The sequence below is a fragment of the Penicillium hordei genome, assembly GCF_028827395.1.
Source record: "Penicillium hordei strain IBT 12815 chromosome Unknown utg000004l_segment0_segment0, whole genome shotgun sequence".
Classification (NCBI taxonomy): Eukaryota; Fungi; Ascomycota; class Eurotiomycetes; order Eurotiales; family Aspergillaceae; genus Penicillium; species Penicillium hordei.
In genome coordinates, this window is record NW_026623145.1 from 4,579,800 (window position 1) to 4,606,513 (window position 26,714).

A 26,714-nucleotide genomic window follows, 5' to 3' on the forward strand; every position below is an offset into this window, starting at 1 on the left:
AGCGCTTACTTTTGACATTATGTCATTTTCCTTTTGCCCTGGAGCATTCACTCGCACTGTTAGAGGCCTTTTGCTGTTGGACCCTTGTCTTGAAGACATCTGAAAGGGAACAACACGGTAGACTTGGCATATTCCCATTGCTCTCACACGTACTGTGGAATTCTTCTGTATCAAATTGCCAAGGTAGAAAGCAACTCGGAATAAGGTCTCGTCAAAATATCCATTATTTTGGTCTATTGTGTTAAGCTCTACTCCTTGTCTATATGGTATTCTCAAAATTTGGACATGGCACAAACGAATCAACATCATTTCACCACATAGCTAACTCGCGAGTTTCCTTGTTTCCTTGAAATCCTCTTCACCGTCACAGGTCCACACAAATCGGTCGTATCGACATGCGTACCTCCGCAGGGGTACACCTCGGCGCCAACGATGTTAACGACACGGGATTTTTCACCTGCAGGCACCAAACTGCGATCAGGAATCAATCGCTCCAGACCACGCGAGCGAAAATCCTCGTCATCCCACCATTCGATTTGAACAGGCATTTTGGCGGCGACATATGCATCTAGCTTGTTCTGGATAGAATCTTTCCATTTTCCGTCGATTGAACCTTGAAACTCGCATGCTGCCGAGTCGGGGAAGTGTGAGGCTTTCAGTTCATCGAAGTTCTCAATCTCTTTCTCCAAAAGATGCCGGACTGATGCGCCTAGTACGTGGCCGGCAGTGTGCAAACGTGAATATAATAGACGATTTTCCACATCAATTGCCTGCTGGACGGTCTCGCCCTTTTTGAAAGTGGATGATGCATTCTCGAAGAGACCCAGGTGAAGCACCTGTCCATTGGCATCTGTGCGAACGGCAGTGACTGTGAAAGTGCCAGATGGGCCTTTTAACACACCCGTGTCGGAAGGCTGGCCGCCACCTTGGGGATGAAAAATGGTTTTCTCGGTGACAATGACATGGTGTTCCTCGCTGACATCTTTGAAGAGTACACGACTGGATTCTTCGAGGGCATTGAAAGGGATAATGGACGTCACTGTGGTTTCAAGAACGTGCAGACTAGCGTCATGCTGGAAGACCAGAACCGTGCGAGGTGAAGTCATATTTGCAGTGAATATACCCCCAGTAGACAAGTTGGAGGGGAGAAAGGAGTTGAGGCGGGGGCGAGAGGGAGATAGCGGGGACGGTGCAAATCCGAAAAATCCCACTTGGTTATACATACTATGTATGTGACTACATGTGTGTATTTGGAAAGGATTCTATTGTGTATTTATTGCTAATAATGTCATTCTTGTTGGCTGATTACCCTTGTTTCTTTCGGTTCTGTTTATAATAGAGTCAGTCCATTATCAAGATGTAGTATACAAGCTTAGAGCATATACTTCGAGTCTTTATACTCAATACACATAACCAGATGAGATTATATTCAAAGGCTGGATTGAAATCATACCTGTGGATCAAAATATTTCCGTTCTAACCTTTGAAGTCGAAGATATCCGGTCCTCCGGCTATTCTTTACCTTTGCGATTGACCAGCCAATCTTTTCGGTTATTCTTATATCTTAGCGAATATCATGCATTTCCTTGTTATCTTGGCTTGTGTATGACATGGCTTATATATCTTGTAGGTTGAATTATAAAAGTCCAGATTAATCACACTGTCTTCAATATTGCCATTTACTTTACTTCCTAAATAACATCATTATGTCTGATACACACCCCTTTGATCCACTTGGACCCCAGGAAATTACCAAGGTATGTCCTCTATATCAAACAGAAGTGGAATATTCTATTCACCATATAGTAGGCAGCAAAAGTTGTCCAGGAGCTACTCCACGGAAAAAGCTTCAACTTTCGTGTCATCACCTTGAAAGAACCACCAAAGCAGGAGATGATAGCATTCTTGGAGAGAGAACATCTTGAACAGCCCCAAATCTCTCGACCTGCTCGTATCGCTCATATCCAAGTCATCGTTCGTGGTGATTCGGGGCCAAACGAACTTACCGAGCTCCTGGTGGATTTGGACCGGAGTGCTGTCATTCAACGAGAGATCCTGGTGGGAAAACACTCGTTTATTGACTCCGCTTATATGAAAGATGTTGAAAATGCTTGTATGGCAGATGAAAGGGTACAAAATGAAATCGGAAAGTTGAGGCTACCTGAAGGGGCCTCGGTCGTTGTCGAACCGTGGGCTTATGCCACTGATGGCATGAACGACATGTCGGAGCGAACTAGCATGGTCAGTATATGTCCGACGATGTTCACAATGTCTTAATCCTAGTTAACATAAGATGCATAGTGTTGGTTCTATATGCGACTGGTGGACAATCCCGACGCCAACTATTACGCATATCCACTTGATTTGTGTGCGGAGGTCTCTGAGCATCTCAATGTGACCAAGGTCTACCATTTACCTTCGTCCGAGAGTGAAAGGGTTCATGAAGAAGCACGACCGTATGACCCTTGCAAGATCCATTCCACTACTATGAGTGAATACCATCCTAGTCTACGACCACCACCGCGCACAACCACCAAGCCCTACCAGGTTGTTCAGCCAGAAGGGGCTTCCTTCAAATCACATGGAAACCTGTTGACCTGGGAGAAATGGACTATGCGGGTGGGTTTCAATTATCGTGAGGGCCTCACATTACACGACATCCGTTATGACGGTCGGAGTCTCTTCTACCGACTATCTTTGGCAGAGATGTTCGTGCCTTATGGTGATCCTCGTTCTCCGTTTCCACGAAAAGCTGCATTTGACCTTGGGAACGATGGTGCTGGGATTAATGCGAACAACTTATCCCTTGGATGTGATTGCCTGGGACTGATCAAATATTTTGATGGATGGCACAGCACTTCCTCGGGAGAGCCATTGAAATTGCCCAATGTCATCTGCTGTCATGAGCAAGATGATGGGATTTTATGGAAGCACACAAATTTCCGGACAGGAAATGCTGCGGTGGTTAGATCACGTATTCTGGTCTTGCAGACAATTATCACAGTCAGCAACTATGAGTATATCTTTGCTTTCCACTTTGGCCAAGATGCTTCGATTCATTATGAAGTTCGGGCCACTGGGATCTTGTCTACCAGCCCTATCAACATTGGCGACGAAGTTGGATATGGTACTATTGTTGCCCCGGGTGTCCTAGCGCCATATCACCAACACTTGTTTTCTCTTCGTATCGATCCTGCAATAGATGGTGTTGCAAACTCGTTGCAGGTTGAAGAGTCCAACCCTTTGCCCTTTAACGACCCATCGGTTCGAAATCCGTTCGGGGTCGGGTACACAACACATTCAAAGATTGTGACAGATGAGGGGGGGTTAGATCTTGATTTTAACAAGAATCGCACGTTCAAGATCATCAATGAGGCAAAAGTCAATCCTATTACCGGTACGCCGGTGGGATTCAAACTCGTTCCATGCTACAGCCAACTACTACTGGCCCATCCAGAGTCTTTCCATGCAAAGCGATCCGAATACGGAAACCATGCAATCTGGATCACTCGTTATAACGATGACGAGCTTTTTCCGGCCGGAAATCATACTATGCAGTCCCTCGGCGGCGAAGGGATCAACTCAGCCATTACTCGGCGGAGAAATGACCCAGACTCCAAGTCAACAGTGCGAAACGAAGACATAGTTATTTGGCACACATTTGGATCGACGCACAATCCAAGAATCGAGGATTGGCCAGTGATGCCATCTGAAAAGATGGTGGTTGGTCTCAAACCGGTCAACTTCTTTACAGGAAACCCAAGTTTAGATGTGGCTGTGTCCAGTCAAGAGGATAACAAGAGTAAACTTGTTGAAACCGAGTCAAGCGAACATGCATGTTGTTCTCCGATCAAAATGTGAATTGCAATGACGAAGACAAATTTGAAACATTAGAGTCATGGCTGATATGGGTAAATAATTTCATATATTCCAATCCACGTCTCCCAGCCACGCCGCATCATTCAAGTCAAAGGTAGATAGATCAATATCAAAGCCAAAGTGTCCAAAATATCCTGGAAACCCTGGGTTTTAACCTTGTGTGGAGTGCATTGCCCTAGGGTCTCTTGATAGTTGATATCTATCTCGAGAGGAGTGCAAATACGTTACCCCGAGCTCTCGGAGTCGTGTACAGCCTCCGTTAACACCGAATCTACCAACTCCTTCGGCGTCGACATTCTCCCCACCAGAACCATCGGACGTGTATGAAGGTGTCATCGATGAGAATTTTAATGAAATCGTCGGTGACGATGTCAATGAATTTCCCTCTGTGGTCAAGTCCACTATCAACACTAGACTTGGGCTTCCGTCCTGCAAAAAGCGATGCCCAATACCCCTCGCCGATACGCCGATGTTTGGATCTTGATCAATTCTGCAAGATATAGGTGATGAGTGCAATCAGGCAGATGATATGTTACCACTGCGCAAACAAGCTGACCGGCTGGTCTACCTATATTGGCACTGTCTAGAACCTGTAGAGCCTCTTCTTGACGAGAAGCAATTTTACCGCTCCTACCAAACGTTCTTCATCGGTGGAGAGATTGATGGAGATACACTTATCTTTCTTTCATTTGCGGGTTGAGCCCGGTTTGGACATTGGGCTTTGTGGGCTCTGCGGAGGGCTTAGGTAAAAATTGCTGAATGGGGATGCATGCGATGGTCTCGCATGGACAGTATCAATATTATCACAGCTTCAGCTCACCCGTCGTGATGTAAACGTTGATGCCAGTTGTGTTGCTGCTGTGGGTTGATCATCAGGCCGCCATCTGGCTATGACATTGGCCTATACCGCACCAGCACGAGGCCTCAAGGCTCCAGACTCGATACTGGTCTTCTATTCCCCGTCAAATTTTGAAGATGAATGTGAGTTTGATCCAACTTGCTTGTTTCCTTACCACTGTGATTGTCAAAGGGTTTCGACAGCTGCTAATAGCAACCAGTGTGTAAAAATCCCATTTAGCCAAAAGCTGTCTAGGAATCGCTGGACACATCATGTGACCTTGAAGGGATTCGCGATAGCCCAGTGAGTCCGAGTGATTGTGGTCATTTTCGACGTCCTTTTCACAGGTCCTCTTATTCTATTTTGTAAAGGTTGAAGGTTTTCTTTTCTCCATGGCGGGGGTGGATCCAAGTGTCGGGTCGTCTTTCCCTCTCGGGTTCTGACTTGAACTTCATCTTGAATTTCTTATAAATTGATAATCCCTTGACCTTGATCTTGACCTTTTAACTCGGGTCACAATTTTACACTTAAATCCATGACAGATGTCTCCCCCCGGAAACCCAAAGTCCAAATTCTACTCTCCGTGGATTTCGATGCCGTCTCGGGCTTTCTAGGCACTGGTGCTTCGGCTACAACCAATCTGGCTGATTACAGCAGTGGCTTTTTCGCGGCTCAAGTCGGAGTCCCACGCTTATTGCGTCTGTTTAAGAAACATGGAATCAGTGCCTCGGTGACTTGGTTTGTGCCGGGTCATTCAATGGAATCATTTCCAGAAGAAACCAAAGCAATTGTTCAGTCGGGCGCCGAAATCGGTTGCCATGGATATGCGCACGAGGGCTCCAGTCAAATGACTGAATCACAGGAGAGAGAGGTTATCGCCAAATGTGTGCAGTTGGCAACCGACTTGACCGGAAAGAAACCTCGAGGATGGAGGGCGCCATTATATCAATTGCGAACACATACCATTCAAGTTCTAGAGGAGTTTGGATTTGTATACGGTATATCACTTTGCTCGTATCGCAATCCACTACCAGAAAACTAAATTCAGCCCAGATTCCTCTCTCACGCATCATGATTCGTCGTTGTACTTTATCCCTCGAGTGTCAGAGCCTAAGGCCATTGACTTTTCGCCTTCCAAGGCTGCTTCTACTTGGATGATACCCCTCCCTGCCCCTGAAGCCAGGACTCCCCAGACCTTGGTTGAAATCCCATGCAATTGGTATATGGAGGATATGACACCCCTTGGTTATCTGCCAGCGGCCCCAAACTCGCATGGTTTTGTCAGTCCGACCACCATTGAGCAGAATTGGAAGTCGCGATTTGCATTCCTCTACAGTGAGGCTCTCGAAAAATCAATTGAGGATGATTCTGAGCAAGGTTTTGTTTTCCCTTTGATCCTGCACCCCGATACTAGTGGAATGGCCCATGTGGTTGGGATGATTGACCGAATGATTTCGTGGCTCAAACAGCAGGGAGATGAGGTTGAATTTGTGACATTTGGCGATTGTGCAGCAGAGTGGAAAAAGAATGCTTGAATACAATATTTCAATTCAATTCGGTCTGTTTGGCCTGTATATCATAGTTAACTAGCACATTGTACATCGGTAAATTAAACCTGGAGATTTGGCGGGGTGGCTAAAGACCCTCCCGCCACTCACGACCTCCAATTTTCTTTGCCAACTTCAACCATCTCAACATATCATCTTTGACCCTGGCAGGCTGATTCATACCATGTGAAGTTTATATATCCACAATTGGTAACTCGTATGCCACGAAGAAAAGCTGCAGACCGCACAGGTCCGGTGAAAACCCGATCTCGCGATGGCTGCAAAGAATGCCGGGCAAGTCGTGTTCGATGTGACATCAAAAAGCCTCTTTGTACACGTTGCCGAGAGAAAGGATTGCCATGCACGAAGAATCTGGTTTTAAAATGGGAATCAGAATTTATCAGTCGTGGAGTAGCATTTGGGCGTGCAGGTATTTGGAACAAAACCGGCTCAATTCAACCTACACGCGGCTCCGTTTCCTCGGAAATTCATGAGTGGTGTCCAGTGCCAACTATTAGCCCTTGGGGCTTCCTAAACAGCGGTGTGTCGACATTCGAACACCCAGATGAAGTGAACGTTGACTTCGACGAGTTGAATACACTGATTTCAGTTGCTCAAAGCTCTGACTCACCATTTTCCAGAAACCACCAAGTATGGTCCTGGTTACAACATTTCCCGCATCTCAGAGGGCTTAATCTAAACTTCAACCCAAGCCTCCCGCCGTCGCTTGCACTGTTTCCAGAGCTATCCAAATCTGGGCATGGAGAGCTATTTGATTATTATCTTCAACAAGTGTGCCCTCGGACAACCGCCAGCTCCACATTTTCTTCACCGTTTGCCTCTGTGATTCTTCCATTCTGTTTATCAGCTTCTCCTACACTTTTCAAAGCTATTCAAGCATTGGGAGCATGCCACTGGTCAAGGCGCAATCCAAGCTATGGTGCAATCGGCCTGCGTTTCAAATCAGAGGCTTTGAGAGATCTTCGTCAACGGCTTTCGTCAGAGGGAACTTTGACATGCTCCATGGATCCTGAAGTACTGGTTATCATGATCATGCTATGTCTATACGAGATAGTGGATAAGTGTGATCAACAATGGATCATCCATCTCAAAGGGGCCAACGATTTAATCAGACTGCGAAGAAAACAGCAAATAGAATTATCGCAGTCAACGGCCCCGTCGGATCCCGTGACGACTTTTGCAGAGCAATTTTTTGCCTTTCAGGATGTCATGGGTCGAACAGCTTGTGCCAAAGAGGTCTTGTTTGGCACCGACTACTGGAAACCGGACGAACGCAACATCGATCTTTGGATGGGATGTAGTCCTGAATTGGTCTCGATCCTAGCCAAAATCACAGATATGAGTCGAACCAGGAGACAAAATACATCCGAGGCGGACAAGGCATCGTTCTCACTACGTGCGGCGTCCCTTGAGCGCCAACTAGAAAACTTGGTCCAAGAGGTGGGAGAAGGTGACGAAGAAATGCTCGGCCTGGTTGCAGATTCTAAGCGATTGGCTGCCATGCTTTACTTACACTGCTCTTTATATGGGGCTGGGCCTACCACACCTTTGGTGAAGAGTTATGTGCGCCAGATCCTACGAGTCGTGTCGGACCTTCTTGACCGTAGATCGCTGGTCAATGTGACATGGCCAGTTTTTGTGGCAGCCGTGGAGCTTGATCCATCCGATGATGAGCTCTGCCCAGAATCGGAAATGGAATCAGGCTCGGGACGAGCGATTGTGCTACGTTCCCTGGCAACATTGGCCGATTCAACGATCTCGAACATTGCTAGAACAAGGGCAGTGATCACCAAGTTATGGCAGACACGTGATTCAGATTTGATCAAGGGAACCGCTCTGCAGAATGATTACAATGATTGGGAATGGCATGTTGTGCCAATCAGCAATGCCATGAGTCTAGCGTGAGAGCATGAGCGAAGAAGATTGAGCGTGTTGAATCGCTGTACATTAGAGAAAAAAACGAATGATCGATCAATTCTATATATTTCAGTACAGTTGTATACCCCTATGCATATGGAAAGTGTAGTCGTACAATATATACACATGGATAGATCACACATTCTATACGATAAGAGGGGCTTGTCCGGATCAGGTTAGTGCGCTGTCATCTGATCTCGTTAACCGCCCAAGAGCCAGCGACCTGCAATACAATGTAGACCTCACATCGACCCGAATACTGTGTATATCTTGTTATAAACCACAGCGCATGTGTTCTACGGGCATCAATTGTAGTGTTGACCCTATTTTCCTGCCTCGGTGCCGACGAATGATGCCCTTCACTGTACGCCCTTGCTCTGAATCGATATCTCAGATCAAAGTGACTTGAATATGGCGCAGGTGCGACCTCCAGCGCCAGGGCGCAGTACATCAGCCCACGGGTTTGAAAGCAAACTCAGTCAACAATTAGCTCAGCCTCACCAAACAGACCTGGAACACCAACTTGAACCGTCGCGCTCGCCCAAGTCGCGTTCATTATCCGATGTGTCCAGACCTACATCCTCCACTCAACCATCCACTGGTGATCTCAGTCGAGCACCAACCAAAGACGATCATGCAATACCCGTTCTCCCCGCAACACCTCGAAGATCAAGTGCATCGTATTCGAACCTCTCGCTAAACTTGCCTTCCAAACCCGCCGTGTCGCCATCACTTACAAACCGCGCCCCTCTCTCTCCTAAACTTGACCCATCACATATCTACGGATCTCCGGGATCTGTTCTCCCTCGACGATCTCGGGGCCTCGACTTCTCACGCGCATGTACGAACCTTCACCATTCCACCCTAGCCGAGTCTTCCCCGGATTCGTCTCCCACCGTTGGAGGGCGAGGCATGGCAATACCCCAGCGACGCGGATCACTTGGAACGACATCCGTCCCACCTTTTTCAACATCGGGTCCGGCTGACCGTACAGCAATCTCAAGCTCCATGTCGAGTGTGAATATGATGGAGTCGGACACGAGTAGTAGTGAGGAGGAAGATGAGTCGATGGCTGATCGCGACGATATTATGATCAATACGCCGCAGCCGACTCGCATAAGTGCGCCGAGTCCATTTGCTAGCAATCTACAGAGTCCTGGCAACGAGTGGATGGGAGGATATTCACAAGCCGCTGCCAGCTTGATGAGTTTCCAACGCGCCCGCTTTCGCAAAGGCCGCAGTCGCCACAGCTCCAGCAGTGCGAGTGGAAACAGTACAAAGCCTAGTCCTACCCCTCACTCTCCGCCCATCATGAAGAGTGTCGAGCACTCCAGTGGTTATTTTGCCCCGCGACAGACTGCGCATTCACGCAGAGAGAGTCTCAGTATTGGCACGCGCGACCTGCGTTTGTCCGATATGAGCGACGATAGTGAGAGTCGCGCAACGCGGAGTGGAAGTCCAATTCCCACTCCACACCCGGAAGGTGGTGGCCCACTGGGAGTAATCCGTCGCGCGGTGACCCGGCGTGGGAGCTTACTTGTAAGTTGGTACTTTTCTCATTCAGTGATCCAGGAGCTAACTCCAGTGACAGCCCAAAACCAAGACATTTGCGCGCATCCGTGCCGCTTTGATGGAGGAGGGTGCTCCAGTTGATAGCGATATGAAGCGAGAGGCAGAAGTGGTCCGGCAGGTCCGCGACACTGAGCCTGAATCAACCCCTACACTCGGCGAGTTTCCATCATTGCAGCCCTCGACCTCGTTTGATTCGACAACGGCAGAAGACATCGCGGTCAAAGCGGGAATAGACACAGCATCTACGGATACTTTTGGCAAGCAAGCCAGTCGCAACTCGGGTGGCGTCGAGTTTTGGAACTCGTTTGATGGACGATACCGAACCCCACCCCCAGCTCGTCAGGGAGGTCCCTCGTCTATAGCAGATGAGGATATGTTTATGGATATGACTCCGTCCACAACCATCGGCTCTGTTACCACCGAATCCTTCAAGCAGCGTTCCCGCTCTTCCACGCCCCATGCCCCGGGCATGCCAACTATTGGGGAGATCTGTCGCAAGCGGCGTCGTGACGATGACTTCGATCCTAATCTTTTCAAGCGCCGGGCTGTCTCGCCCAGTGTGAGTGTTCAAAGCAGTCCAGTGATGACTCACTCCCACAATGTCAATGATACGGGTCCAAACATCTGGGGTCCACCGCCAAAGCCGGGCCTCGGTGCACCGTTCTCGGAACGACTCAGTTCTGAATCGAGCAATCGAACGATCTCTCATGCTGGAGGTGTGAAACGCGTCGGCCTGCAAGGGATGACCGAGGCCAGCGATGGCTTTATGAATATGAGCATTGATTGAAAGGAGCTTTTTGAATTTGCGAAACAGAATTTGATATTCTTCCTTATGCGCTCTCAGGGTTAGGGGTTTTTTGGGGGTTTTTTTTCTGTGAGGGTTTTTCAAGAGCATGGTGTTATTTGGATAAGGATATTTCAAGCAAGATACACATTTGTTATTCCAGCGATTTTTCAAATACATCATAGTTATTTTATGAATGATTTTACTCTATAGAATGTTGAATGTCTATTACTTCTGAATGTATACTAGGCCACGTGCTTATCGCTCTCCGCCTCCACAGCTCTCTCTCTCCACAGACAATCACCACGTCCAAGCTACCTCCAATAATTCTCTCAAGAACTTCAATTGCGTTTGAACCTCTTACTCCATATTGGATACCTCGATTGCATTTTCCTACGTTATGGCTTCCACTGTTGAACTGGCGTCTGCCTTCATCGAAGGTGCCCCGCCAGGAGAGGTATGCACGTCAACAATGATCCAAGATCCGCCACTCCCCTGATCATCGTCCTCCTGAGGCTTGAGGGATGACCACTAACGTGTTTTTCTTCAGCTTGCAGATGTTGTCGCCGGTAAATCGCCCTCTTAGCTCTACGCTGCCTGTCCCGAACCCCGCAACACCGACTCCTACACGAACGGTGATGCTGATCCCTACTACTTGATTAGATGTGCAAGCCTTGACCTCCGAGGGTGAGGATATCATTCCTTCCCTTCTGCCTGCATTCAAACGGTACAACGAGACGCAGCTCGCGACGGTGAAATTGCCGGGATCAAGTCAGGAGGTGGGTTTCGCCCGGGAGTGGTCTCTGCCTGTGGTGAACTAACACGTTTGCTGGACAGGTCATTGTTAGTGGATTTAACGCGCTCGAAGGCAACCGCTACTTCGACCCGGAGAGCCAAACCTCGTTCGAGGTCGACCACACCACACAGGTAGGTTTCATCTGACCAACTGAGGTAGTACATCAAAGGCTCATGGGATTGCGCCATGGCAATAGACTGCGTCTGCGGCACAATCATATGCATTGGAGTCGGAGCACGCGGACTTGATGTAAGAAATGCTCTCAGTTGTTGAACTCTTAGTGGAATTCCGCTTACCGTATTTAGCAAATCGCTGCTCAAGTCGTTCGGTGTTCATGCCCGTGAACACTACCCCAACTGCTCATATGGTGTCTACCCCATTGAGGATGACTCTGCCATTGCCATCGTCTTGGTCGCCAACCGATACTCCCCCAACAACTTCTGGTGAGTGATTTGATTACAATCTCCACAAATAAACCTTGGGTGGAAACTAATCGCTGTGGGCGCTTCCCCATCTTGGGGGAGGATTGTCCGTTCTATCACAATAGGAATGGTCGTTTCCGCGCAATTTACCAACTTCCCGTCTCCTCCTCGTCCTCTACCCTGACTGGCAACATCCACGTTGACGTGCACTACTACGAAGATGGCAACGTAGCCCTCAACACTACTAAACCTATCAACATTTCCGTCCCCTCCGTATCGGCCGAGTCGATTGTCTCGCGGATTGCTGCTGCGGAGCGCGATTACCAGGAAGCGCTGAACCGGGCCTTTGTCCAAACATCCGAGGGCGTGTTCAAGGGTCTCCGGAGGCAGCTTCCCATCACGCGACAAAAAGTGGAGTGGGAGAAAGTTGGTGGATACCGTCTGGGTCAGGATATCTCAGGCGGCAAAGGGCGGTAAAGCAGACTTGGAAATATTGTCGAGTGGTCCGATAGAACTTGCTCGCGGTGAATAGCTGATGGACTGATATATCCCTACTATTTTGAAAGCATTGTCTCAATTTGCGTGTCAATTGTTTGATTTTCATGGTTTGCGAAGATGATCATGTGTATTTTTTTTATTTTATATTTTTGTAGTGCTAGATGTTAGATGTTAGATCTGTCGGTCTATAACTATATATCTCTTAACACATAACTACCAGCCACTTCAATCATGTCCAAAGGACCCCGAATGAACTCTAAATGATAATCAATATCCGATTACATGTAAATTAATTCACATTTATGGATACATTGGGTTTTCGAACATGTAAAGGCTGAATAAGCAACACTACTAGTGCAGGTGAGATTAGCCCGCTTCCAAAGCTTTTGACACATGAGTTCCACCCCTATTCCATTGAGAGTATATTGTTTTACATTGTTCCCAGAGCCTTGTACTTGGTTTCAGTGCTGTAACGATGATCCAACAATTTTCTCGCTTTGTCAAATCGGGCGCTGGCCTTGAAAAGACCCTTCGTCTGATCCAATGCGTGTCCCAGGTCGTCGCTGCACTCACTGTGAGCAGTACCCTGGCTGTGCAATTAACCACGGTCAAGTTGCAATTTGCATTGAGTAGGTTGAATTCCATGCCCGACGGTCAGGTATACCCTCCGCTTTGATTGTCATGTATGCTGATATTAGGGTCTGTTGTGTAGCGCGGAGATATTTCCGCTTCTTTGGGTTTATTGATTCCTTCCAGCGCATGTCTGCGTTGTTGGGCAAGGATGGATTCAGTTCTGTTGCTGGGATGCTTGAACTAGCTAAATGCACTTGCTTTGGCCTTTACTTTGTCCTGGAAGACTTGACCACGGTATGTTATTTACTGTTTTTTTTTTCTTTCTCTCCTTCTTTCGGTGAATAGGACTGATGAAAGGCTAGCTTCATGCAATGGGCGTCTATGCAGTGCCCTGGAATGATCGTGTTATGGACCAGGCCAATACTTTCTGGTTCTATGCGCTCTCTTTCTCCATTGCCGGGGCTATTTGGGCGCTGCTTGTCGGTCCCGCAGAGCAGCTTTCTAAGAAGAATGGCAAGAGAAAGAACCAGAAGACCCCCCCTGAGAAGGCTACCTCGGTCAAACCCGCTGCTGCTTCCGCCCGGGTTAAGCAGATCGTAGTGGATGGCTGTGATTTGCTCATCCCGCTGGAGCTTCTGGGCTGGATGCCCACCGGGGATGTAGTGGTTGGATCGACCATGGTGTTGAGTACACTGCTGACTGCTCAAGAGATCTGGACCCGAGTGTGATTGGAAGATAGATATAGCGGCATTGGTGTCAGCTGATAGATATAGATATTAGACTTGAACCTCAAGAGATATAGATCATGTCAACATAACAGATGATGGCCATGAACTGGATAAAAAGAGAAACCCCAATCACAAATACAAATGCAGAGGAACAAAAGCAAAAAAATGGACTCGCGGGGAATCGAACCCCGGACCACTCCCATGCTAAGGGAGTATTATACCACTAAACCACAAGCCCAATTCGATGGAAGAGAAAGCCCATTAGTGACTGAGAAGTGAAACCCAATAGACACCCTGGGTCTTCCAGGGTTAGCCGAAAGGGGCTGCAACTTCACCAATAAAAGGCCAATAAATATTGGGAGTGGATCCGGATCGTATTGAATACCCTGTAGTCCCCTGCATTTGAGACTTGGGCTGTCTTCAATTTTTTTTTTTTGGACATGGAAAGTTTCCTCCATCGTAGATGCTTCTCACCAGAGCCATAGAGATCTGTAAGACAGTATCTTTTGCCTTGGGACATGTCGACGCATTGGGCCGATTGCTCGGAACCAATTTTGAGGCTGTGCGGGGATATTGTTTCACTGCCCAGTGTGATAAGAATCCGAATCGGGCTATACGAGTGAGGCTCAGCAAGTCCAGATGTAGCATGAAAAGTACATAGCGATTGGGCGAAGGAGGCAGGTGATTGACATCATGGAAACACGAGCACCAAGAAATGGAATAGAGTTCGTTGCCCAAATAGGCAAGTCTCGTATTGGAGACAATATATATACTAACAAACATACATACATACATACACCCCTGCCTCTGAGATAGAGTAGTCAATCAGATTCATCCAGAGCCATCCAGAGGAACACAGAGCCAAATCACCTTCATAATGACCACAACCACTCTCGATCTCAAGACAAAAGAAATGGAGGTTCACTCCTCGGCCTTCTCTATGAGATCCAGCAGTACCCTAAGCACACTCGTCGAGAGTCCATCCTCTTTCTGCCCCTCACGCATTTTAACCATTAATGCGCAAGGGATCAGCGCTTTTCGTCTCCCACTGCCATCTCGCCAAACCGAGATCTTTATCTACAATCCAGACGGCACCGAGGCCTACATCTCCACACGTGACAAGCTTTGCTCAGGGAATGCGACTCTGTCCCACCCAAAGCGTGGAAGTCTTATCCGAACCGAATACTTCTTCGGTCCGAACCGTGATCCCGTTGTGCACCTGCTTCAACCTCCCAGTAACGTTCCCGAGGAAGTGACCGTTGCGGGGAAATGGACATCCCGCACAATGCGCTTCGGTATGCCTGGAGGTAAACGGTTTGAATGGGGATATGCCAAGGGGAAAAGGGTAGATGGGCAGAAAGTCAATTTGATTGTTTTCCGTGCAGTGGAGGAAGAGAAAGGCAAGAGTAAAGAGACTCCGGACCAGAGGATTGCACAGTTAGTTCGCGGAGAGGATACTCGGACACCCGGCACGTCGCGATCTTCTGCGGGCAACGGGGGTGAATTGCAGATTGATGAAGCTGCGTTGCAGTTCCTGGAACTGGACGAGGCCATTATTGTTGCGACGTGTTTGATGATGTTGAAGAAGGAAATTGACCGACGTAGGATGATTCAATTGGCAATTATCGGGGGAGCTGGTAGTTGAGATTTTATGTAAAGTATAGAGCGTCTGTGTATTTTGGTTATCTCAACGCTAGTATATATTTTCTATCGGATATTTTGGATATCTTTTTTTTCTTTCGCGATACTTTATAAGTACAAGCCCTTCAATTGTCTGGGGTGCCAGCGCCCCTCAATTGGCCTTGCTCCCATTCAACAATTCGGAGATGTGGCCATTTAACCAATACCCATCCAACTTTTCGGTGGACATGGTCTTGGCCCCGGAGATCCAGCCTCTGCAGATCCCGTCACCTGCCCCGCAGGTACACTGGAATGCCTGGTCCATATCCCACTCAGTGCTGGGGTAGAAGAAAGTGAGCGCATCACCGGCCTTCAAAGGATGGTCGTCCACGACCCGCACCTCCATGCGGCCCATATCGAAGACCAATGATGGTGCGCATGAGTGATTGCAGTAGACTAGGTCGGAGTTGAGTTCGATGTGGGTGTCGCGGCCGGTTTGCACGCTCGTGTAGGCTTTCTTTCCAGGAGTTGCCGTAGTGATCTTGGCGAAGACGGCACCCGCGGGGAGGTCAACGAGAGAATAAGCCCCGCTCGCAAATGCTTTCGTACTGCGTTCAACACGCAGGCATTCGGGATGGGTCGGAGGAGGGAAGTTGGTAAGGGTGGGCGTCACGGGAATGGGATCGGCGGATGGGGCCATACTGACGGACCCTCGAGGGTATGGAGTGAGGGAGGGGAGAGGGTATATGAGGATAGGAGGATAGAAGGATAGGATAGGAGAATAGGAAATCTTCGAGGCAAGTGAAAACGAGGGGGAATTACTTAGGGTTTTATTTAAATAGAGACGTAGAGATGTAGAGAACATCCCACTTTGTTCCTTTCAACCGAGGTCTTTTCCCCTCGGAAGACCGAGGCACAGGCCTAAAACATAATTAATTGTCTCAAAAAAAGAGTCAATCTGTAGATATTTAGACATTTAGACTCGTGAACGTGAACCTTTAGCCGGGTGAGCGTACGCATTCGTCATTCGGTGAGCCTCCACATGCACAACATGACCACATTCTCGGCTTCATAAGCTTCAGGGTTTTAGGTAAAATGTATGTATAACTAGTCTATGTACGTCTATGTAAGTCAACTATTTAAGAAGTTGGACCCATCAGCCTACACAATTCTTGTTTGGAAATCCTGACTCTTTTGGAATGTTCCTCATCTGCAGCTGCATATTTTTTCTTTTTCTTTCTACATTGAACTCGTTTAATTTATATTTATGTATCTATGGTTTATTGTCTACTGTCCATCAGTTCATCTTACGTAGTAGCTCCTGTCCATTTAACCATCGCTCCAAATTCTCGGCCGTTTCGCGATACCACCCCCGCAATAGCTCCTCTTCTCCATATCCCATGTGGGGCGAAAGCAGAACTTCACTGCGTCCATCTTGTCCCCAAGGAGTAGTACGCCATGGACTGTCAAGAGGTAATGGCTCCGGGTCAAAAACATCTAACGCGGCGCCACGAATGCGGCCTGCATTCAAAGCCTCGAGGAGGGCCTGCTCCTCAATCAAGGGCCCACGTGAAGTATTGATGATAAATGCAGATGATCGCATATTTGCTATTTCAGCCGCCCCAACGATTCCACGGCTACGATCCGATAGCACACTGTGTACACTGACGATATCGGCGTGTGCGAAGAATTCCTCTTTGGACGCAGCCACGGTAAATGTACCCGCTGGCAGACCCTGAGCATGCGCTTGCTCGTCGGCCTTTTCCTGTGTCAAGTTTGTTGACCATGCGAGAACCTTCATCCCAAAAGCCAGAGCGCCAATATTTCCTACTTGTGACCCGAGTTTTCCCAAGCCAAGCAGGCCCAGTGTCTTCCCGGACAAGTTGATCCCAAGGGAACCTTGCCATGCGCCGCGTTTGACAGCTGCATCGTCGCGTGCTATATTTCGAGCGAGCCCCAAGATCAAAGCCCATGTATGCTGAACCGTCGAATTCACACCGGGTGGGCGGCCCTCGGTGCCTGCAACGGCCACATTGGAACGTTTAAATGCCTCGAGATCCAGCGCCAGATTGCGGGTACCCGTGGTCAAAAGAAGTTTCAAATTTGGGAGCGCTGCAATTGTTTTGGCTGCAAAAGGTGTTCGCTCGCGCATCGCCAAGATAATGTCGAAGGGGAGGAGTCGTTGGACAAGAGCATCGTGTTGTGTAGGATCGCGAGGGTCAAGGGTTTCGGGAAAACTGGAAATGTCAACTCGCGACTCGAGGTGACTGAAATAGGCAGGCGCAATGCCCTGGTAATCGTCAAGAATTGCAAACTTGAGCTGAGCCATTGTCAAAGACGAATACCTATATATGTAGGTATGAGAGACAGAGAGTCCTGGAGGGCAAAACAGCGGGGAAGTGAGAAATTCCCGCCTGGGGAAATGACGTGCCCGGCAGTTCATTTATCCACTACTACGTAGTATACATATGCCTATAAACATACATGTGTGCAATATGATTTCAAGATTTAGACAAGTCGACAAGGAATTGTGCATAATGCACTGAAATAGTATGTTCGTACTTCAAGCCTATCCCGGGTAAATCTGCCTTCTAGTATTCATCTCTTCAAAAGTACATGTAGATTTATAATAAACCTTGAACTCCTTATTGTGAAACTGGATCCCTCATCATCAGGAAAAAGGACTCTTGCCCAACACTACCAAATGGTGTAAAATCCATAACCACCTCCTCTACTATCTTCCATCCGTGTTTGAGGTAGATGGGGACACCTTCGGGCGTACCCTCGAGGAAGATGCGTGACTGGGAGGCATCTGCCTTGTCCGTGCCCCATTTCAAGATAGCAGAGCCAAAACCTCGCCCTTGATATTCCGGTAGGGTTGCTAGCAGATCGAGGACTGATGATCCATCCATGTGAGCAAAATCCCCTGGTCGGGAATCCATGGATGTGGGGCCACTTACTAATATCGTTCTCTGTAGTGTATCGCTTGCGACCATCTTCTAGGAGTTTTTTGAACGCATTGAAAATTTCCTCGTTCATTGGTCTGGGTGCATGTGGAATGGGATCCTTGGCTAACAAGGCTGCCTTTTCACTTAAAGTAACCAGACTCGGACCAAATGATGCTGGAAACTGCCAGCGGCTGTAGGTTGCCAGCTCCCCGCTGACTGGATCATGGATCTTGAGAACATGCATATTGGGGTTGGCAAGATGTTTCATGCCCACTACTGTTTTGTATTCCTGCATTCTGGTCAGGCTGGCTTCTGGGAAAAGTTCTTCGAGGAGACGGCGGCCTTGGAAGCTTTGGACATTGACTTTGGCAAGTCCTGGTCCATCGGCCTCGGTGGCATATTTGATGAGATCCATGATTATGTTCATAGATAAAAAGCACAAATGGGAAGGGAAGGATACAGAGAATATCGAGAGCCTCATGGCGGAAGAAGAGGTAGGAGTGAGTCAAGAGACACTAATCCTCATTGGCACCCCGGGGTTCCCCCCACTATGTACTATGTACATGTCAGCTCTCTTCGATGTTAAGGCAGTTGGAAATAATTATTGTTTGACGTAGTGTACATACAACTTTACATACAACTTCTTATTGTAATATCATTTCTATAAAACATTTCGCTTTCTAACCTCCAACTTTGCATCTGGATCACTCAGCATTTCAAATCCGATCTCCATAATCTTGGGTGTCGTCCCTTCAGGAATCCTGACATCGTAAGTCAAAAGAATCTTAGCCAGAGCAATTTTGACTTCATTGCTAGCAAAGAACCTCCCAGGGCAAATTGGCTTGCCAATGCCAAATGCGATATGTTCCGGGCTCGTGGATGCGAGTGCTGCCGTAGTATTACCGGATTTGCGAAGACGAATAAAACGGTAGGCATCATAAGAGAACGAATCGGGGTAAATCGCCGGATCCCACATCATGGATGAATCAACGGCAACATTTGTTCCGCGAGGGATAGTCAAGCCATTGGGAAGGATAACATCTCGTAGGGCCTTTCGCTCAAGATTTACTGTGAGAGCGTGAGTTTAGTACCGGGACATGAGAGTACTCATCATGAGCTGGCAGAAATAGTAGACACATACCTAACGATCCCGGTTTGAGCCGTTGTGTTTCCTTTACTGCGCTGTCCAACAGCTGCATCTTGAAAACACCCGCAGTTGTCCATCCGCTCTCCTCGATAGCTTTCTGTGCTTCATCCCGTAGAACCGGAATCAGATCTGGATGCATACAGATATCAAGTAGGGCCTGCTTGAGTAGCTCAGAAGTTGTGTGCATTGCGCTTATCGCGAACGCAATTTGCGCTGCAGCAGCATCATAGGGGCGTCCAGCAGCGATTTCTTCAAGCCACTGTATGGTATCCTCGAAATTTTCTATCTTGTCAGGTTTAGTAGAGTGAGACTGCCTATACCCCCTACAGTCGAAGATTGGCTGCAACATCAGACGAGCAAGGCGAAGTTGCTGACGACACTTTCTGAGTTCTGGCAAGAACCAATGAACCAATGGACGAAGGAAGGCTGGCCAAGCGCGGAGAGATCGAATCCCCATAAAAGTATTCATCGTCGAAGTTAGAATTAACGCTTGCCACTTAGGATCACGAGCTAATTCAGGTCCGACAAAGACAGATGCTGACATTCGCCCGATGAAGCGGACTGCATGCTGAGACCAATCAACGGTGTGCCAATCTGAAGAATAAGTCAATCAAGCACTTTGGCAATATGTAGAGCAAACTTACCGTCGCGGCCCATCCAAATCTCTTCTAAAGCCTCCGTAATATGTTCATAAAACAACGCACACTCTGTGATGGAAGACGATATTAGTGAGACTCCAATATAGATCATGGGCCCCAAAGCTGTCACGTACGACCGTTCTGGTTGTTCAATTTCGTTTTGGTAACATTGATCAGAATCTTCCTAGGATCGGTGACAACTCTCTGTCCTTCCATGCCGGGATATGCCGCAAAATATTGCTGTATGAAATCGTGTGTCAGTTTCCATCTCTCGTTAGTAAAGGGAGCTGCAACATACATCGTGGACAAGCGCCTGATGATCTAAATCCAGGCAATTTTTCAACCACTCAGTATAAGACGCTGGGAGGATTACCCGAGAGCCAAGAGTCGTCATAATGCGAAATGGGCCATTGAACTGCAGTTTCTACATTAGACACAGTGTTTTGCAACGAAAGTTACCCAACTTACCTTCTCAATTCCTTCTTTGATCAAACCCCTGGCATCTGAAGTGAATCTCGAATGAGCCTTTTTCAAAGTTATATCACCGGAGTATGAGTTGACAATTGGTATTGTCGATTCTTCCCTCCGACGCCATGCAAGGACAACAAGAAAACCCAAGAGGGCTGTCGGTAGAAGATATACGACAGACAGATCTTTCATAAGAAAGCCATCTGAATGGGAAATGAGATAAGTCATTACTGCTTGCCCTTTGCCTCCATGAGTAGTAAACTGTCACGACAAGGGATGGTTTAAATATACGATGGATATATATCATAGTCACGTGCATACATACTTGTCACGATGAATGAGAATGAGTCATTATGACATTGTATGTACTCAGGGTCAATATCAGGTATATAAAAATTGGATAAAAATTGAATGGCAATGGATAGTCTGATGTCGATTCGATAGCGACAAGGATTTATAGGGCACATTGTAAGAGGGTCTGTCTGGTACATAAGGGCAATCAATTCTAGTGCCGTTCAATCAAAAAGGTAAAACCAGGTGATCTGCATGAGTATCTGCACAAAACGAATCATAATCCAATAGATACATGTCCATCTTGTGAGGAATTGTCAGACCATAATTGCTTTAAGCAGCGGTCTTAGCAAATGTCTTCAGAGAGGCTTCACTACCATTCCAAATATCCGAATCACCTCCGAAGCTATACGAATCCGAGTTCTGCCAGAAGCTCTGGTAAGGCCAGCCACCGGGGATAGTGCCGACCGAAGTGCTGTATCGAGCCAGAGATAACGGGTAGTCCTGACTGAATGCCGTGCTGCCACCAGTGCAAGTGTTCCACCAGTCGGCGGTTGTGTAGATCATAGGGTACCGGCCAGCAGTCTTCTTGTAGGTCTCACCAAAGTCCTTGATCCAGGCAACCATGGCTGAGTGGCTGAGCCCATAGCAGGTTGCGCCGGACGGGTTGTATTCAATGTCCAGCATACCGGGCAGGGTCAGGCCATCATCGGACCAACCGCCACCGTGGGCGAGGAAATAGGTGGCTTGTGCAGCACCGCTGCTGCTGCCGGGTTGGGCAAAGTGATAACCGCCACGAATCAGACCGGCGCTACTGGCACCCTTGTATTGGCTCGAGAAAGAGCTGGAGATGAAGCTGGTACCTTCAGTCGCCTGATATAGTTAGTATTATGGCGAAGAAGGGATTCGTAGTAACTTCGGGAAAGTCAAAGCCCACCTTGATCATAACGAAGCGGGCACCAGCTGCATAAGCACCGGCGAAGTCCACGTTGGGTTGATAGCCGGAGATGTCGAAGCCCTGGACACTGGCGCTGGCAGCAGTGGCGAACAGGATGGGGAGGGCATTAATCTTCATGGTGAGAGTGGGAGTGAGATTGGAAGAGTAAGTGGAAAGTATATTTAGCCTAATTCTGTGATTGAGAGTTTGTGAGGGGAACTGAGGGCCTATTTATATGTTTTCCAGGCAATGAAGCTTCATGTAATTGCAACCTCGGGGACCATAAGATAATACGAGGATATCATGCAGTATAAGGTTGTATAATGGAAACATGAGGGTCCAATTCTCTCATCCTACTTCAGGAATGTACAATGTAGATCGATTTTTGTAGATCTGTTCCTGTAGATCTGCTCCTGTATGTTTTTTTTTAATAATTTTTAATGTTTTAACGTTGCACTTTGGTTGATATATAGCACCCGGGGGATCTGGTAAGATGAATAGTCTCTACATACATATGTAGATATTAGATTGATCAGATGGGTAATTCAATAATTCAACTCCAATATGATTATAGGCCTCATAGTATGTTATAGATGTAACTATTCAACTGCCGAGGAAATGTAAAGTAACCCTAACATCCTCAAGATAAGCTCAATGAAACAGAAATATCAAGATATAATCACTGATGTATGTATCAATACGGAGATAATATAGAACAATCAAATTAAATATAGAAAACAACAACCAAAAGCCCAAAGCACGGGTAATCTCGCAGAATGATAACTCTTTCGGCAATCGGCGCTTCGCCTATGTAAGCGAAAGTACCGTGGGCTAAGCTCTTCTCCCCACTTTTCATATCTTCCCTTCTTCAACAATACGAATTACAGTACGATGAACGTGCGCTTACTTCAATGACAATTGGTGGATGTGGGAAATGGATAGCTTAAGTGACCCCCGACCATGAGCACATCTGGGAATAAGGATTTCCGCGATCAGCTGGGAAAGTTCCGCTTGGATTCGATCAATACTTATACCCCAACTTGGCCTCAACCACCTCCTGTTCCCGAGCCTATAGATGTCTCGAGTCATGCTCGCAGCAAACGAGTATCGACTGCTTGTGACTTTTGTCGCAAAAGGAAGAAGAAATGCGACTTTCGATACCCCAATTGCTCCGCCTGCACCCGCGCCGGAGTCCGATGCACCATACCCCCACCCGGTCCCCAAGTCGCTAGCGCCTCCGTTCCCCGAGACCAACTAGAGAATTTGCAGAAACGAGTACAATGGTTGGAGGAGGTCGTCCGCCGCAAGTCGGGCCTCTCTGTGGCAGAATTGCCGACGGGAACACCAGTCGATGGCGAGGGAGATCCGGATTGGTGGTATCAGGTGCCCGCTATGATTGCGACTGGGGGTAATCGTCCTACCTCAATGCCGAGCCCTGCCGGCAGTGGTGGTTCTTCTGTGACTGCAGGACCCTCAGAGGCATCGACGGGAGTAGGTACCGAACTGCCCAACATCGGCGAGATCTTTCGCGATCAGCTGGAGCATCGCCGACCGTCGGTCGCACGGCCTTCCTCCGCGCCGCGAGTCATGCGCTTGCTGTCGCTGGAGGAAGCGGAAAGGCTGTCCGGACAATATTTCGATAGCATGGGATACCAATACCCCTTCCTGTCTCGTCCGGAGTTCATGACCAATCTGCGCCATATCTATGCTGGTGGTGTTCCGTCGCCGGAAACGCATCATACTTACCATATTGTCATTGCCATTTCGCTTCTGATTGGGTCTGCGGACCCGAACCAGGCAGCTGAATTTTACCATGCCAGCCAGGAGACCCTCCCACTGGCATTGCAAAATGAGGACTTGCCGGCTGTGCGGGCACTGCTGGGATTGGCCTTGTATACCATGTTTGCAACTGCTGGTCCCAGCATCTGGCATGTGTTGGGTGCGACGATGAGGTTGTCGATTAGTATGGGTTTGCACAAAGCGCGGTCGTATCCTAGCATCGCTGAGGAGGAGATGGCCAAGCGCGCTTTTTGGAGTCTTTACAACCTGGATCGCCTCATCGCTAGCACCTTGGGTCGGCCATTAGGAATTGCCGACGATGATATTAGCGTGGGCCTTTTGCGAGAGCTCAATGACGACGAAACCGAAGCACCTGGCGCCAGCGCGATGACGATACCCTTCCAGGTGACTCGTCTGCGGCGGATATTTTCGCGCATCTATCAATACTGTAAGTTTAGTCTTGGAATCCCATCTGCTTTTTCTTTTCTGACTGTTTCGCCTGTAGTATATAGCAGCCTACCACAACTGTCACCCCAAGAAGCCACCGCCACGCTCAGTCGGTTCCGCCATGAGGTTGATGACTGGCGCATGACCGCTCCCGTATATCCATCTGCACTTCTCTATTCTACTTCTTATTACGATTATCTCTATTATACGACCCTTCTCTTGATGTACCGCCCCAGCCCCCGCAACCCGACACCCGACATAACTAGTATCATCAGCTGTGGCGAATCTAGTATCCAAGTCATTCGATCATATTGGGACAGCTATTCAGTCGGAAAGCTGAAATGGATCTGGTTAACACTGAGTCAAGTTTATTTTGCTGGTATCACTATCCTGTGGTGCCTTGAGCAGAATGCGCGCTCATTACGCGAGTCTCAGACTGCCCCTTGGCACCCTGAAGAACAGACGATGCGACGTGGTATTCAGGCCGTTGTTGTACTCTTGGAAGAATTTGGCAAGCGTCGGCCTGGGGTGGACCGGTTGGCAGAGACATTCCGGCACCAGAGCACAGTGATATTCAGTCAAATGGCATACCAGCAGCAGCAATTAGAACAGCAGCAACATCACCATCACCCACAGCATCAACCACAACTACAACCACCACCTCCGCCTCCGCCTGCACTCCTCCCACCTCATCCCATGTCTTTGGCTGCACCCCCTCCACCTCCAGTCCCACTCGCTCCAGTTCTTGACGATGTGTTACTCGTAGATGGCAGCGGGACTGTCCCGATGATCGATCCACAGATGGCGGAACAACTCTTCTACTCCTACAATTGGTTCCAAGAGGAGATGGCATCATACTATACCCTTTGAACGAATCTCTTTCTTTGTATTTAAACCGTACTCTATTGAAGGCAGACGGAGTTTTCCATTGGGCCAGACTTTTTATTTTCATGTGAATACCTTGCGAATTTGTCAGAATTCAAAAACAGACAAGACTAATCAGATTAAAAATGATTTCAGTTTCTGTGACTTAATTATTTTATACATAGTTCATGGTTACGAACCTAGGTAGAGACGAAGATGAATCGATACCAACAATTAAGACTCCCACTTAATCAAGAGATATATAATCTTTAGATTTGAAGCATGGCAGGCTTATTCTTGGGTCTCTGCTAGAACAATAAGGAGCGTCGCAGTCACAGGTTGTTTCTCGACGTTCAGGCTTCCACCTGCTGAGTAGGTGCCCAGATGCAGGTGGGCAGCATATGCCGATTATTAATGCCCCTCACCTCTAGCGCTCTTCCATCCCCATCTCCCTTCTACATTGTCCGGAACTACAGCCATCATTATTGGCGATCGTTCTTGTGTATCATGGAAGAAGTCGACAAGAACGCCAGACCAACCTCCGGGCTGCCCCTCGCTTTTCACGGCACGGTAATTCATTCCCGCAGTTTGGATGAGCTCGAGATCCTAGAGAATTGCATTGTAATTGTGGGAACAGATGGCAAGATCCAGGCATTACAAGGCAACGTGGAATTGGATCGAATCGACTCCATTGTCTCGGAAAATGGCCATGTGCCCGACGTCTTCCCGGTGAAATATCTCAAGCGTGGGGAATTCCTGTGCCCCGGCTTTGTTGATACCCACAACCATGCACCCCAGTGGGCACAGCGTGGTGTCGGAAGAGGGATTTCCTTGCTCGACTGGTTAAATAAGGTCACTTTTGCCCACGAGGCCAAATTTCAAGATCCGGAATATGCCAGACGCATGTACGCCTCTTGCGTGACGGGATTCTTGCAACAGGGCATTACCACTGCGTCATATTACGGCTCACATCATGGACAGGCAACTCGAATTTTGGCTGATGTCTGCTTCAAAAAAGGACAGCGCGCTCTCGTGGGCAAGTGTAACATGAACCGGAATGCCCCGGACTGGTATCGGGATCCGTCGGTGTCCGACTCACTGCACGAAACGCGTGAGCTGATTCATCATGTTCAGAAACTTGATCCGGAATACCATCTGGTGAAACCAATACTGACGCCACGCTTTGCGATATCCTGTGAGCCGGAGCTACTGGATGGGATTGGTGCCATCGCCCGTGAACATCCCAAACTTCCAATACAAACACATTTCAATGAAGCAAAGCAGGAGATCGAATTCACGCGCCAGCTCTTCCCAGAGTTTGACACGGAAGCTGATCTCTATCAGCGATATGGTCTATTGAATGATCGATCCATTCTTGCCCACTGTATCTTCCTACAAGAAGGAGAGATGCGTCGCATCCAAGAACTTGGCTGTGGGGTTGCCCACTGCCCAATCGCCAACACCACTATGCAAGATTTTATGGTAGCACCTGTACGAGAGTATCTGCGCCGCGGTATCAAGGTGGGCCTGGGCACTGATAGTGGCGGTGGCTACTCGTCCTCTATACTGGATGCCATGAAACAGGCCTTCATTGTGTCGAATGCGCAGCAGATGTTGACACAAGGACGGGACCCTGCACTTTCTTTATGCGAGGGCTTCTTTCTCGCTACTATGGGCGGCGCGCAAGTGTGTGGTCTCGATGACCGAGTCGGTAACTTTGCAGTTGGCAAAGAGTTCGATGCGCTCGAAGTTCATACCACCGATCTTGACCAACCGGGAGTAATGAGCCCAGTGGAAGATGAAGATACCATCCAGGTGATATTCGAGAAGTTTTTGATGACTGGGGATGATCGGAATATTTTCAAAGTCTATGTGGGCGGTCGGTCGGTCAAACTTTGATGGTCAGTTTAGTTTATGGGAAATGAGAAACGATACATGAGAATAAACGCCAGACCCCCCGTAGCCCAGTTCGCAGAGGTATCCCAAAGACCATTTCCGAC

General features: G+C 48.1%; 15 protein-coding genes across 15 annotated transcripts; 9 read left to right on the plus strand and 6 right to left on the minus strand.

The window, feature by feature from the left end:
- Positions 1-305: 305 nt before the first annotated feature.
- On the minus strand, positions 306-1,106 carry N7537_008906 (putative alanine--tRNA ligase; the record flags this gene model as incomplete). Its single annotated transcript, XM_056899960.1, has 1 exon — positions 306-1,106. The coding sequence occupies one exon, from the start codon at positions 1,104-1,106 to the stop codon at positions 306-308; it is 801 nt and encodes a 266-aa protein (XP_056752036.1).
- Positions 1,107-1,706: 600 nt separating this feature from the next.
- N7537_008907 (amine oxidase) lies at positions 1,707-3,861 on the plus strand (the record flags this gene model as incomplete). Its single annotated transcript, XM_056899961.1, has 3 exons — positions 1,707-1,757; positions 1,810-2,241; positions 2,302-3,861. The coding sequence occupies 3 exons, from the start codon at positions 1,707-1,709 to the stop codon at positions 3,859-3,861; spliced, it is 2,043 nt and encodes a 680-aa protein (XP_056752037.1).
- A 1,391-nt stretch (positions 3,862-5,252) lies between these two features.
- Positions 5,253-6,252, plus strand: N7537_008908 (polysaccharide deacetylase family protein; the record flags this gene model as incomplete). Its single annotated transcript, XM_056899962.1, has 2 exons — positions 5,253-5,715; positions 5,771-6,252. The coding sequence occupies 2 exons, from the start codon at positions 5,253-5,255 to the stop codon at positions 6,250-6,252; spliced, it is 945 nt and encodes a 314-aa protein (XP_056752038.1).
- Positions 6,253-7,287: 1,035 nt separating this feature from the next.
- N7537_008909 (fungal specific transcription factor domain-containing protein) lies at positions 7,288-8,190 on the plus strand (the record flags this gene model as incomplete). Its single annotated transcript, XM_056899963.1, has 1 exon — positions 7,288-8,190. The coding sequence occupies one exon, from the start codon at positions 7,288-7,290 to the stop codon at positions 8,188-8,190; it is 903 nt and encodes a 300-aa protein (XP_056752039.1).
- Positions 8,191-8,613: 423 nt separating this feature from the next.
- N7537_008910 (uncharacterized protein) lies at positions 8,614-10,561 on the plus strand (the record flags this gene model as incomplete). Its single annotated transcript, XM_056899964.1, has 2 exons — positions 8,614-9,741; positions 9,794-10,561. The coding sequence occupies 2 exons, from the start codon at positions 8,614-8,616 to the stop codon at positions 10,559-10,561; spliced, it is 1,896 nt and encodes a 631-aa protein (XP_056752040.1).
- A 397-nt stretch (positions 10,562-10,958) lies between these two features.
- Positions 10,959-12,253, plus strand: N7537_008911 (F-actin-capping protein subunit alpha; the record flags this gene model as incomplete). Its single annotated transcript, XM_056899965.1, has 7 exons — positions 10,959-11,015; positions 11,109-11,127; positions 11,222-11,337; positions 11,396-11,485; positions 11,551-11,603; positions 11,660-11,797; positions 11,902-12,253. The coding sequence occupies 7 exons, from the start codon at positions 10,959-10,961 to the stop codon at positions 12,251-12,253; spliced, it is 825 nt and encodes a 274-aa protein (XP_056752041.1).
- A 496-nt stretch (positions 12,254-12,749) lies between these two features.
- Positions 12,750-13,575, plus strand: N7537_008912 (PEX11 domain protein; the record flags this gene model as incomplete). The annotated part of the gene is made up of 3 exons (XM_056899966.1): positions 12,750-12,903; positions 12,987-13,141; positions 13,210-13,575. 3 exons carry the CDS (start codon positions 12,750-12,752, stop codon positions 13,573-13,575), a joined length of 675 nt encoding a protein of 224 aa, XP_056752042.1.
- An 877-nt stretch (positions 13,576-14,452) lies between these two features.
- Positions 14,453-15,220, plus strand: N7537_008913 (uncharacterized protein; the record flags this gene model as incomplete). The annotated part of the gene is made up of 1 exon (XM_056899967.1): positions 14,453-15,220. The coding sequence occupies one exon, from the start codon at positions 14,453-14,455 to the stop codon at positions 15,218-15,220; it is 768 nt and encodes a 255-aa protein (XP_056752043.1).
- A 147-nt stretch (positions 15,221-15,367) lies between these two features.
- Positions 15,368-15,895, minus strand: N7537_008914 (uncharacterized protein; the record flags this gene model as incomplete). The annotated part of the gene is made up of 1 exon (XM_056899968.1): positions 15,368-15,895. The coding sequence occupies one exon, from the start codon at positions 15,893-15,895 to the stop codon at positions 15,368-15,370; it is 528 nt and encodes a 175-aa protein (XP_056752044.1).
- Positions 15,896-16,492: 597 nt separating this feature from the next.
- Positions 16,493-17,524, minus strand: N7537_008915 (D-2-hydroxyacid dehydrogenase family protein; the record flags this gene model as incomplete). Its single annotated transcript, XM_056899969.1, has 1 exon — positions 16,493-17,524. The coding sequence occupies one exon, from the start codon at positions 17,522-17,524 to the stop codon at positions 16,493-16,495; it is 1,032 nt and encodes a 343-aa protein (XP_056752045.1).
- A 316-nt stretch (positions 17,525-17,840) lies between these two features.
- Positions 17,841-18,570, minus strand: N7537_008916 (uncharacterized protein; the record flags this gene model as incomplete). Its single annotated transcript, XM_056899970.1, has 2 exons — positions 17,841-18,091; positions 18,156-18,570. 2 exons carry the CDS (start codon positions 18,568-18,570, stop codon positions 17,841-17,843), a joined length of 666 nt encoding a protein of 221 aa, XP_056752046.1.
- Positions 18,571-18,804: 234 nt separating this feature from the next.
- On the minus strand, positions 18,805-20,322 carry N7537_008917 (cytochrome P450; the record flags this gene model as incomplete). Its single annotated transcript, XM_056899971.1, has 5 exons — positions 18,805-19,211; positions 19,285-19,884; positions 19,935-19,997; positions 20,063-20,168; positions 20,227-20,322. 5 exons carry the CDS (start codon positions 20,320-20,322, stop codon positions 18,805-18,807), a joined length of 1,272 nt encoding a protein of 423 aa, XP_056752047.1.
- A 698-nt stretch (positions 20,323-21,020) lies between these two features.
- N7537_008918 (lysozyme) lies at positions 21,021-21,762 on the minus strand (the record flags this gene model as incomplete). Its single annotated transcript, XM_056899972.1, has 2 exons — positions 21,021-21,560; positions 21,625-21,762. The coding sequence occupies 2 exons, from the start codon at positions 21,760-21,762 to the stop codon at positions 21,021-21,023; spliced, it is 678 nt and encodes a 225-aa protein (XP_056752048.1).
- An 822-nt stretch (positions 21,763-22,584) lies between these two features.
- Positions 22,585-24,720, plus strand: N7537_008919 (putative C6 transcription factor; the record flags this gene model as incomplete). Its single annotated transcript, XM_056899973.1, has 2 exons — positions 22,585-23,851; positions 23,909-24,720. 2 exons carry the CDS (start codon positions 22,585-22,587, stop codon positions 24,718-24,720), a joined length of 2,079 nt encoding a protein of 692 aa, XP_056752049.1.
- Positions 24,721-25,221: 501 nt separating this feature from the next.
- On the plus strand, positions 25,222-26,613 carry N7537_008920 (putative guanine deaminase; the record flags this gene model as incomplete). Its single annotated transcript, XM_056899974.1, has 1 exon — positions 25,222-26,613. One exon carries the CDS (start codon positions 25,222-25,224, stop codon positions 26,611-26,613), a length of 1,392 nt encoding a protein of 463 aa, XP_056752050.1.
- Between the last annotated feature and the right edge of the window lie 101 nt (positions 26,614-26,714).